General features: G+C 39.0%; 1 protein-coding gene across 2 annotated transcripts in view; it reads left to right on the top strand.

Annotated features, from left to right (window-relative positions):
- cdk13 (cyclin-dependent kinase 13) overlaps positions 1-12665 on the top strand; it is a 78226-nt gene that overhangs the window by 46733 nt on the left and 18828 nt on the right. For both annotated transcript variants that reach the window (XM_048266347.1, XM_048266348.1), the window contains 4 exons: positions 2238-2339; positions 2468-2545; positions 11538-11654; positions 12413-12544. In XM_048266347.1, coding sequence (XP_048122304.1) covers positions 2238-2339; positions 2468-2545; positions 11538-11654; positions 12413-12544 — 429 coding nt within the window. The remainder of the gene's footprint in view (positions 1-2237; positions 2340-2467; positions 2546-11537; positions 11655-12412; positions 12545-12665) is intronic.

The following is a 12665-nucleotide window of genomic DNA, read 5'->3' as shown; positions in this document are numbered from 1 at the left end:
GTTAGAACACCCCTTGATTATAATAAATAATGCTAGCCGCCAGCCATGTCAACGTTAACTTTGCAAATGTATTGTTTAGGCTACATATGACCGACTAACTAACTGATGAACTCCCTTACTAGATTGACTGCATTACCTCGGTGTTAGGGTACTGCACACGTCAACAGTGAGTGGAAACTTCAGTAATGTGCATTTACCATGCTAAAAAAACATCTCGTGAGAATCTTGAAACATTAGGCCTACCTTATCAGTAGATAGGCCTATAGCTCTTTGGAGTCTCTGCCTGCAGTTAGTCCTTCACCTCCACAACAAAAGCATTTTCATTGTGTACAAGGGGTACAAGCCATGAGTAGTAAGCTATTTACAAAGGCAAAGTAAAATATAGATATTGCGACTATGTGGAGCGATAAAGATGACAAAAATACCTGAAACTGATTGCTTTAAAGTCTATAATGTTGGTTTGGCTTTTCATTGAATCACTACTCTGACAAATTTTGAATTGAAATATTTGTAAAAATACGTTCATAGCAAAATGGATGCATGCAATAAATTTATATTAATCACAGAGTATGTAATTAATTAGATTAATATTTTTAATCGCTTGACAGCCCTACTTATTATTATTATTATTATTATTATTATTATTATTATTATTATTATTGCTCGGGCACCGAAGGGTGCAAGGCTTAATTGTTTTTGGAAGTATAATTATTAGGGCCCGAGCACCAAAGGTACAAGGCCATTCGTATGAGGTTAAATATTAGTGCAAACTCTTCGTATGGTTTATTATTGTTCCGTATCACCATCTATGTAATGTAAGAAAAAGAACATTTGGCAACATATATGTGGAATTTAGGGTTTAGGGTGATTTTCCAGAAGCATACATGCTTCTGGTGTTCAAATTGGTTCTGGGCATTAAGTCTGCACGATAAATCGTTATAAAATCGCGATCGCGATTCACCCCTGTGCGCGATTTAATTTTTAAATGACTTCGATTCTCATTTAATTTTACGAGCCGACTGCATCACAAACGCTACTACTTTCTTCTGTGAGCTTTAAAGCGCTCCTAAGCGCTGCAATGTTCTCCCTTCTAGTTTCTAGGTTATCTAGAATTTTAACTGGCAATGTTGTGCTATAAAAGCTGTTCTGACATTTTAGGAGTGGTCTGTCCTAAGGAGCTAGGCTAGCATGCAGTAGCCAGAAAAGTTGTGTGTTCAATTCTGGGCTTCCACCATTGTACACTTGAGCAAGGCGTAACCCCAAATTGCTTCAGGGACAATGGACTCTGTAATATAATTGACATATGTAAGTCACTTTGGATAAAAGTGTCTGCTAAATAAATTAATAAATGTTAATGTAAATTTAGGTCTGGGAAGTCAGGGAAAATATGTAGGCCTAATTATGAAATACTGTTTTCCAGAAGTGTTAAGTTTTGGTAAGTCTGGATGTTTTGCTCAATGTAATGCATATGCAGAAAAGTCTATGATAGTAAAAATAGACACTTGTTTCATAAAACTAAAGTAGCCTAAGAATGAATGATGAGTTTGGGGAAACAGTGGGATTTTTTTTTGGACCATGTAACTAATTACCATTTAAAATAGACCTTAAATGTGGTTATTTGTAACGTGCTATTGTTTTAAAGCCAAATCGTTATAATAAAAACGTTGTAATAGCTATCCAAGTGGGAATTTATAGTCGAAAAGCAAATGTCATTGAAGATGTCATTAGCGGCCAGAAAAGGAATGCATCATGTTTGTATTGTAGAATATATTTGTAATGGTAAAATATTTTTAACTGTAGGATGATTTGTAGCTGTAAAACTGATCCGTACCAGTAGAATAGATGCGTAGGGCATATTTGTAATATTGACAATTACTTGTACAGATCATTTTTACAGTTACAAATAATTTCTACAGTTTCAAAACGTGATACACACGTACAAAACATTTGAGTCTAATATTCTTCCATAAGATTCAAATGTAGGGCTACATACATAAACATGGATGGAAACAATATGTTCAATTTACATTCCATCATAATGTTTAAAGTGACCCCTAAATATAGACTCTTATTGTACTCCACTTCAGGTGGTTGCTTGTAATTTTTTCATTTACATCATTATATAGTGACATTCAAATTTGTTGAAGATGCCTCTGTATGTTGTGGCAGTATGACCTACAATTTTCCAGTAGAACCACAGAACAGTATTTGATTGCTTTTTCCTTTGTTTTCCTTAGCCGACCATACACCAATAAGGTGATAACTCTCTGGTATAGACCTCCAGAGCTTCTGCTTGGGGAGGAGCGATACACACCAGCCATTGATGTATGGAGTTGTGGGTAAGATACACCTATTGAATATGGAACTGTTATTGCTGTAGTCCATATTGTAGAATGTGTTGTTAATACAGATCATAATTATACTTTTGATACCCTCTTTGTCTTTGACCTGTTTTTCAACCATGTAGATGCATACTTGGGGAATTATTCATCAAGAAGCCCATCTTTCAAGCCAACCAGGAGCTTGCACAATTGGAACTCATTAGGTATTTTCATTATCCTAGTCATCTGTCTTTTTTTTTGATCAAACAAAAACTTTTCATTTACATGAATATACTGGTTTGTTGTTCAGTGAGACAATAACTGCCCTGGGCACCGTACTTTGTGTATGGCTTAACATAAACACATCCAAGACCAGTTAATTGAGGATCAGCGGTTAGCCGGTTGTTAGATGTTTAGTTTAGTTCTTTGAACCAAAGTGCAGTTACAATTCCCAGGATGTTGGACCACTGGCACAAATGAAACTTGGTGTGCTTGTTTTAATGCATCCATGTAAGTTTGCAAGTTTATTTTAATCAAGAATACAAACTAATGAACCTAGGCAACAATTAGCCATCCATGCATATTTCAACTGTAAAGGCACGGTCTGCTAGCCGAGGTGAAATCAGACGAACCTGTTGGCAAATTTGGATTCGCCCATCTGGAAAGGATCCCATTGACGTCCGTTTCTGAATCACCAAAAACCCAGGAATCTGTATTTTCTTTGGAATTGAGTAAGCAACTGCATTTAAAACCTTCACTTACAAGAAAGATGTGTTTGCTGCACTTTTGAAGTGATTTGCTAATGGTATGTACACACCGCCGCCGATTTGAGCTGCAAAATTACAATTCAAAATGAGGTGTACACAGTTGAGAGAGTAAAATCTATACTTCAGACTGTATGGTTCCTATGAAACATTTGTTCTGTTTACTGAGGTCAAGTTTAGTGTTTGCAGAAACGTAGTACTTGTTCAAGGTCTACATGGTGTCCAAAATGTTTTTTTAATATGCTGAATAAAGATACATTATTAAGTTATGGATATTAGCGATATACAGGCCATACTTTCCGAGGTAGTTGCCAGATGCTGTCTTCGACCAACATTCAAAACTGAGGCAAGCCCAATTTCATATTTTTACCGCTTCTTGATAAAGTAGTGTTTAATATCAAATTAGGTTAATTTGTGTAGGGATACGTTATCCTACTGTAGCAGGTCTTTTAAAATCTAACATGTAACTGAACATTCCAGCTGGAATATTTCCTAGGTGCTACTAGGTTCAAGCGGCCAAAACTGGGCGGCCGGAGCTTCTTTTGCAGCCCAAGTCGGCAGCGGTGTGTACATACAGTACAAGAAGAGTTGAATGCACCCAATTCAGTTTAATGTCACTGCTGCATCAATGGGATCCTTTCCAGACGGACCTGCAGAGTAAATTCAAATTTGCTAACAGGTTCATCTGGGTTCACCCAGGCTAACTGTCTGCAGTTTCCAGTGAATAGTTATTATTTGAGCTCAACAAGCAATCAAACTACACCCCAAACTTCAGTGGTCTTAAAGAATATTTTTAACTTAACTTTAAGATGTAAGTCTATTTGATTATTTCAAATCAAATTTCAAAAGATGCAGCAGACCTGAGGCAGCACAATGTATTCTTCAGAAATATAGCTGATAGGCTATAAACTGAAATAAATGCTACAGCAGAAGTGCATGCACAAAATGTAGGCCTACACACATTATAAAGGGCATAACAAACAGAAAATACTCCATATAGCCTATATTCATTATCTTTGAGTTCAGTTGAAAATAAGGAACTTTTTATATTGAGAAATATGCACAAGTGTGCAAAATGTAGCCTAGGCCTAGAGCACATTTAAATTAAGTGCATAACAAACAGAAATAGTCATATCTCCATGTTTAGTTCACGTGTAGCCTAACAGTGTGAGTGTAGACAATAGCTTGTAGGCTAGATTAAAGCTTAAACTTGAAGTGCTTCGGTGATATTTTTATTCCATGTCACCAGCGCCGACATGAGTGCACTGCTATTTTATACAGACTATGGTGCACTTGCCACATGCATCAGCGCCGAAGTTTTTACTTGCAAACACTGGATGAACAATGGATTTTATGGAGCGGCCGGCGCCGAATAGAACTGACTCGTGATTTACACGGCGACAAAGTGCGATGCTGGTATGCGGAGCTGTATTGAAAAAAATGGAATCTAATGTAGGCGACCGCGAGTTCAGGAATGCGTTGGTGTTTATTATGACCGCCGTGCAGCGAAGCGGCGGTCTTATAGGTTTAGTCCGATTTTTTTTTTTTTTTTTTTTTTTTTTTTTTGCATGTCAAAATTTCCGTCAAGGATTCCCGGACACTGAAAGACCGGGGTAGGCGAAACAGGTGGGCATGCAACCCCATATGGATAGCATGGCACCATGGTTTTTTCGTTTTGATCTGTAGCCCCCCCCTGGACTGCACCCCCGAAAGGAGGGTAGGGCAGACAGTTTTCTGTGAATATCTCGAGAACCGTAAGTTTTAGGAGGACCATTTTTTTTTTGTATGTTGATCTAAAGGGGCCATGTCAACCCATTCCATAACCACTCATTTCATGTATAGCGCCACCTAGTTAAACACAAAAAAGTAAAAAATGAGGTGTTGTAATCGCGGGTATCTGTAACCTAACATAGTCAGAACTGCCGCGAAATTGGAAGTGTAGGATCATTGACACCCTCTGAATGCCGCCAAGTTTAGGTGGAATTCCGTTCATGGGGGCCACACAATAAATTAATTTATGTTACTATACACCAACTGGCCTGTAGGTGGCGGAGACAGTTTTCTGTGAATATCTCGAGAACCATAGGGCCTAGGAGGTCCACCTTTTTTGTATGTTGGTCTTAAGGGGCATGTCAACCCATCCCATTACCACTTATTTAATGTATAAGCCCACCTAGTTAAAAATTAAAAGCAAAAAATTAGGTGTTGTCATCACAATATCTCTGGCTGACATGGTCAAAATTGCCGCGAAATTGAAAGTGTAGGATCATTATGACACTCTCGAATGCATGCCAAGTTTTGTGAACTTTTCGTTCATGGGGGCCTTACAATAAAATAATTTATGTGTACATTTAGTGGCCGTACACCAACAAGGATTCGGGACACTGAAAGACCGGGGTACCGAAAACTTGGTGGGCATGCAACCCCATATGGATAGCATGGCACCATCGTTTTTCGTTTTGATCTGTAGCCCCCCTGCTGGACTGCACCCCCCGAAAGGAGGGTAGGGCAGACAGTTTTCTGTGAATATCTTGAGAACCGTAAGGCCTAGGAGGACCATTTTTTTTTTTTATGTTTTGTCTCAAGGGGCCATGTCAACCCATTCCATAACCACTCATTTCATGTATAGCGCCACCTAGTTAAACACAAAAAAGTAAAAATGAGGTGTTGTAATCGCAGGTATCTGTAACCTAACATAGTCAGAACTGCACGAAATTGGAAGTGTAGGATCATTGACACCCTCTGAATGCACGCCAAGTTTAGGTGGAATTCCGTTCATGGGGGCCACACAATAAATTAATTTATGTTACTATACACCAACTGGCCTGTAGGTGGCGGAGACAGTTTTCTGTGAATATCTCGAGAACCATAGGGCCTAGGAGGTCCACCTTTTTGTATGTTGGTCTTAAGGGGGCATGTCAACCCATCCCATTACCACTTATTTAATGTATAAGCCACCTAGTTAAAAAATTAAAAGCAAAAAATTAGGTGTTGTCATCACAATATCTCTGGCTGACATGGTCAAAATTGCAACGAAATTGAAAGTGTAGGATCATTATGACACTCTCCTAATGCATGCCAAGTTTTGTGAACTTTTCGTTCATGGGGGCCTTACAATAAAATAATTTATGTGTACATTTAGTGGCCATTACACCAACAAGGATTCCCCGGACACTGAAAGACCGGGTACCGCGAAACTTGGTGGGCATGTAACCCCACATGGATAGCATGGAACCATCGTTTTTTCGTTTTTTGATCTGTAGCCCCCCCCCTGCTGTACTGGACCCCCCGAAAGGAGGGTAGGGCAGACACAGTTTTCTGTGAATATCTTGAGAACCGTAGGGCCTAGGATGACCAATTTTTTCCGTATGTTTGTCTCCAGGGGTCATGTTGACCCATTCCATGTGCACACATGTGCATAAACAGATACGCACACACATACATTCACAGTAATCATACGTATGACACATACTCACACAGTAGAGATATGTACGCATGCATGCACATGCACAAACACACATACGCAGGCAAACACACAAGCACACACACACCCACACACATAAACATAAACGTGTACATGCACACATGCACACAATTCAAGAATTTCTCAGAATTATGAACAGGCAAGATGGGGGTGGGGTTGTATAAAATGAATTTTAAATGTGAAATCTATGAACTAATCATGTTTTGGTACTTGTTGTCTAGCAGATACCAGTGAGAATTGAGTGTGGATAATGCATAAGACAGTTAGAATCATATAGGCCTTTCAGCGTGATTTATTTTTGTGGAAAAAATGTGCTGGACTGGGCGGCGGTCATATTTTGTACCGCTCTGCGGTACATCTAGTTATCTCAATGACTACAGGAGAAGGACTAGGTAGAAGCCTATTAGTAAGGAACATTCTTAGAATCCCGAAATTGCACAATGCCTACTGCAGAGGACACTGTTCCCCCATTTTTGGCCTATCATCAAATGCTTGACCTCTTTCAAAAGCTGAGGCCCTGTAGTTTCCTAGAAAACAATCAGAGAAAGTGCTGGCACAGAGTTACTAACATCTTTGAACTGACCACATTTTAGCCCTCTAAGTTACTTGAGGCACTTGAGAAACACAGCTAAGCCCTAGAACCAGGTCAAGTCAGTTTTATTTTTAAAGCGCATTTAACATGCACAGAGTGCAACCCAAAGCGCTCCGCAAACAAGACGCATAACAAAAAGACAAAAGATGCCGGATGGAGCGGCGGCGTCGCCAGCGTACCCGTGACACCAAGACATACAAGACAGACAAAAAACAAATTAACAAATAAAAAGTAAAAAGAAAATCAATTAAAAAAAAAATCGTGTCAAATTAGTCCAATTTCCAAACCAGCTAAAAATGTCCAAGGGCAATGATGACCCGCGTGAAAACTGCGCACAGCTGTGTCTTCACAACCGATGCAACGCCAACAAAGTTCTTTATAACTGACCAACCCGGAGAATTCACTGGCAGTCTGGAGAGCACTGGAAGAACAAGACAGTCCGAATTTGTGATGGGCGACCCTGCCAATTATCAGCTCGGTGGTCCTAGACAGCAACCGTTTGTTGTTTCATGGTTGACGCGGTCATCAGAGTTCCTTAGCACTCAATCCAGACTCCAGGCACTTAACGGTAGATGCTAGCATGGCAGTCGCAGCTCGGTGGTCGTGGCAGCTGCAGATCTCTTGCAGATTAACGTTAGGCACCCTTGCTGAGCAATCCCTCCATCCAGACATTGGATGTGCAGCGTCACGGATGGATAAGGGACTTCAGAGACATAAGGCAGGCTAGCCAAGCCCAATGGAAGCTGGTCGTTGTTACTTATCAGCTTTATCCACAGGGAAAAAGCATGGCCTGCCTGTCTAGCCTAGCCAGCTTAGCTTACAAAGCTAAGGTGCTCCACACATACCGTTGAGAGCATTGACACTGCCCCTGCTCGAGTCGGCCCAGGCTTTCCTACTAATCGACAGACAGGTCTTGCTGCAGGCCTCCTGTTCATCGCTGTATCGCGGATCGTACAGGCAGTAATGAGAATCAGATTCCTGCACCATATTATCAAAATCTCCTTTTGCCATATCAGTTAGCCTGTTAGCTTAAAAAAAAAAGATGTCAAACTACTATTACATTCTAGGAGTGAGGTCACACTCATAGGCTGGTCACATGGGCGGGTTGAAAACATCTGGAACTAGTGTTGTAGTCTCCAGCCTCTGGCCAAAAAAACCTCCAATGATGCAAAATGACAATTTTTTTTTTCCGGACAAAAAAAATACAGATATCTCTCTTCTCAGGAGGACATGAGGGAGGGAAGCATGGTCATTCAAAGATACTACCGGGTTTCTACTGATACAAAGCTTAATGCTAATCGGTGAAATGCTCCTTTAAAGGCGAGTGTTTGGGCACATTTCGCCAATGCTCAGAGGTCCTTTGCTATGTGTAAACAGACCGCTGTCAAAGGCAACAGGTTTTGTGTTTCAGATTCATGTCTTTATCGTTCACTAAAGGATTTCATTTAAAGTGAAAGCAGACGGGTTGATCAGTTGCATTCTAAAGAATGTTTGAATTGAATTCAGAGTTGTGTGTAGCAAAATATTTGTTTCTCAGCAGAAGCCATGAAACGGTACAGGCCAACAAATCGAACAACAAACAAAGTCAGGGCGTCGGGTTCGCCCTGTTGGGATTTTCTGATAATTATAACAATCTCATGATGGCCTATTGCATTTTAATCTCTGCCCCACCAATCCCCCCCACACACACACACACACACACACACACTTCTAGGCTATGGCTACCATGTTGAAAATCACTTCGATTTATTCACTGTGACTTTTTATGAGCGCTACCATATTAAATCCATTCCACACTTTATTAAGAAAATAGCCAAATCAGTGACTATCTATGGCATGTTTTCCCCGCAACCTCCCGGCAGATCAAGTGCACTCATAAAAGCACAGAGCACAAACGTGGATCACATAGCACAATTAGAAATATGGCTAGTCTACGGTTGTAAATAAAGATGTGTTTTGTTTTGAACGCTTACTTTGTTTTACTATTTGGATTTGGACTACAAGAAGAACGTTAGGGTCCAAATAACAAGACCATGAATCAAACTCTAATTCATGGTAGGTTAAGTTATAAACACGTAGCATATTAAAGATGGTGAAGGAAAAAGCAGATGGGCCAACGCAAAGCCACAGTAGCGTTAGGCTAACTGTAAAGACTAATTCCTGATTCTCCTCATTTAACCTAAATGGCCGATAGGGAAATGGAGGGAAAGGTAGGGAAATGGAGAAAATAGCATATGGGTTTAATTTGTAGGTTTAACTGGCCATGAAAGAGATAATATCCATATTAGGGGGAAAAACGAGTGGGATAGGCCTACTTCAGTTAATCCTTTTGTGCCCGCGCCGAACATTCCATTTTTGGTGCTGGATGACTTCACACAAAAAACCTTATTTCTTGAGGATAATACATACCATCAATGGGATATACCATTGTAATCAGATCAGTTCTATGAAATGATTGAAAATGCATATGGTAATGTATATAGTAATGAACAGTCTTTGACAAATTTTGGATATACATTTGGAGAGGATTTTCAAAAATTCAGTGTATGACATGTTCAGCAAGTTGTGGGCTATTTAACAAAAAAGACTGAATTGGAATATGTGTAACCTTTCAAAAGTTAGGATAAATTTATTGATCAGTGTAAAAAAATGCAGGAAACGGGATTTAGGATGTTAACAGAATTCACATTCTCTTTCTTACCAGCAACATAAAAATATGCATAAAAAGTAATAATAAAGTCAGACACAATGGTTTATATTTATTTGGTCTATAAGAATTAACCATTCATTTGTGTAAGCAATTGTTACAGTCAATAAGAAAAAAACATTACCCGTAATACAGGAAGTAAATATACTGTATATTTAAGACCATTTCGACATAAAATAGATTTGATTCAGCAGATAGAACATCCTTATATAAATCAGTATAATATGAAAACAATATACATATATAAAAGTATTAAAAGTATTCAGAGTGCTCCGGTCATCTCTGGGTTTAGTCTCCTAGAAGTAGCCCAGCCTGTCTTTCTGATCCTATGGTCCTGGACTGTAAGCACCAAATAGCCTTGAGCGCACCCCTCTTACATCTATAAAAGTAGCTTATCATTGTATCACATTTTGCTCTGGAGGACAGGGAAACGACTTGTCAGCTGTAGCCTACAAGGCTATTATTTTTGTCATTTCCTCAGTGTGCTGTTGCAACAGGAGATATTGGTAGCCTACAGGAAAAGAACATGCATATAAACTAATAATATGCATGAATTCCGATCTGATTGTCACATCAAACGAACCTGATGTGAATGTAGCCTTCGTTTCCCATTTAGGATTACGTAAATCAGAGCACACAGAAACGTAGACAACATAAGGTATTCTCAATTTTACAAAGTTACATAAAGAAAAGGGAACACTTTACTTGGATACTCTGCCCACAGAGACTTAACAGATCATCTGTTAGCAGTGTTTCTCATACATTGACTTATTTGTGGCGCCCCACCACAATATCAACACTGACCACCATACAATGATTTTCCATGTTGTGCTATTTAAATTGGATGGAATTGGTTTATAGTAGAGCTATGTGCACCTTTGCAGCACAGCCTCTCATTGTATCTCAACTACCTACATGCACATTTAAAGGGAAACTTGGCAGGATTTCCCCCTCTGCTGGAGAAATTGTGCATTATGCTATTTCAAACTGTGGAAAAAGGTAACGATAAAGCACATGGATTTGTTTACAAGCTAGAAAAACGGTTAGCATAAGTTCGGCAGACAATGTGAATGTTACAAGGTAAGAAACACGATTTAAAACGAGTTTCTTGTTTCTCACTTCTCTTTCCGGGACGGTAGTCTCAATGTTGCAAGGTTGGTTTTCCGCCTGGGGACGCTAGGGGCAGCGGGAAAAGTCACCTTTTTTACCGGTCATTTAACATTTATGAACAGGTCATTTAACCATCCAAATGATTTCTAAACCGGTTTATTACGTTGAAATAGTTGCCAAGTTCCCCTTTAAAGAAAACATTAACAATCCTTGTTGGCATAAAAGTCGACTGGCTAAATTGTGCTTAAATCTGCATCATAACCACGCTGCGCTAATTTGTTAAAAATGTTGCATTCAAGTTAATTCTGCAAACCTACCACCACAAATAGAATAGTAAATTCTGTGGGAAACACTGGTTAGCATTTATGTAAATGTCTTGTTGAACAATTACTGAACATCACCTTAATCATAGTTTATAGTTAACAGGGTGTCAATAGATAATTTGTTGACAATTTAAGCATCTGTAGATAGTCTATGTGCGGACTATTGAAGCAAGGTATGACTGAAGAAGTTAAGTACTTTGAGTAATGAGTTAAATTTTGAGTTGTATTTTTTGTAGTCGAATATGTGGCAGCCCTTGCCCAGCTGTGTGGCCAGATGTCATAAAGCTACCATACTTCAACACGATGAAGCCAAAGAAACAGTACCGTCGACGTCTGAGAGAAGAATTTTCTTTGTGAGTTAAGTCTTCTCATGGACTCTGGACTCCGTAACAAAGTTTAGTCATATTTACAGAACTGAGTAACTTGTGGTATGCAGCAAGTATGCAGTAGTACAGGTGCATCTCAAAAAAATTGAATATCATGGGAAAGTACATTGCCCTGCACAGACTGAGATATTAAAGGCTCAGGAAACCATTGCTGGTGTTCTGGCTTAATTAGCTGATTAGAGCTGATCTCAGGTTGACATTTTTGTATCATAAATGAACTGTAAATTGTAATCATAAAGATTAAATAAAAAAAAAGTCTTGAAATATTTTACTTTATGTGTAATGAATCTAGTTTATAAAAGTTTTTGACATGCTCCTGTACAACATATGTGCTGTCAAACTATGGTAAGATGTGTTTTCACCTGTGACTCTCAAAATATATATATATTTGAAGTTACTTTGGAAATATGACCTACATTTGCTCCTGTCAAACCAAAATACATGAAACATTTATATCAGGCTGGGCGATACATCAGATCACATCATATGAATTTAATTTGAGTTTGTTTTTGATTGATGTGAAAAATGCCTAAATCAGAAAATCAAGATAAAATGTATCTTATCTTGAGTTCAGGTAGAGAAAATAAATCCGACACTTGTCTACAGTACCAAAAAAAGAGAGAGATTTCATTTTTGTGGCCAGATTGCCCAGCCCTACATGCATGTTTGTAATTGACTGTTATTATATATAGGTTTTTATTTGAGCACATTTCTCTTTCTCTTAGTATCTCTTCCACAGCACTAGACCTGTTTGATCACATGTTGGCCCTTGACCCCAGCAAGCGTTGCACAGCAGAACAGGCCCTAAGAAGTGAATTTCTCAAAGATGTAAACCCAGCCAAAATGCCCCCTCCTGGGTATGTGCGCACAAGAAAACCCTTATGTTTTAGTTAACGTAATCCTAAACCTTTTCAAAGCAATTAATGGCACATTCTCATGACTTCTGCACTTCAAATTTTGTAGTCGTCTCATGTAATT

The sequence above is a fragment of the Alosa alosa genome, chromosome 16 (genome assembly GCF_017589495.1).
Source record: "Alosa alosa isolate M-15738 ecotype Scorff River chromosome 16, AALO_Geno_1.1, whole genome shotgun sequence".
NCBI lineage: Eukaryota > Metazoa > Chordata > Actinopteri > Clupeiformes > Clupeidae > Alosa > Alosa alosa.
This window is presented reverse-complemented; position numbering and strand designations above follow the sequence as displayed.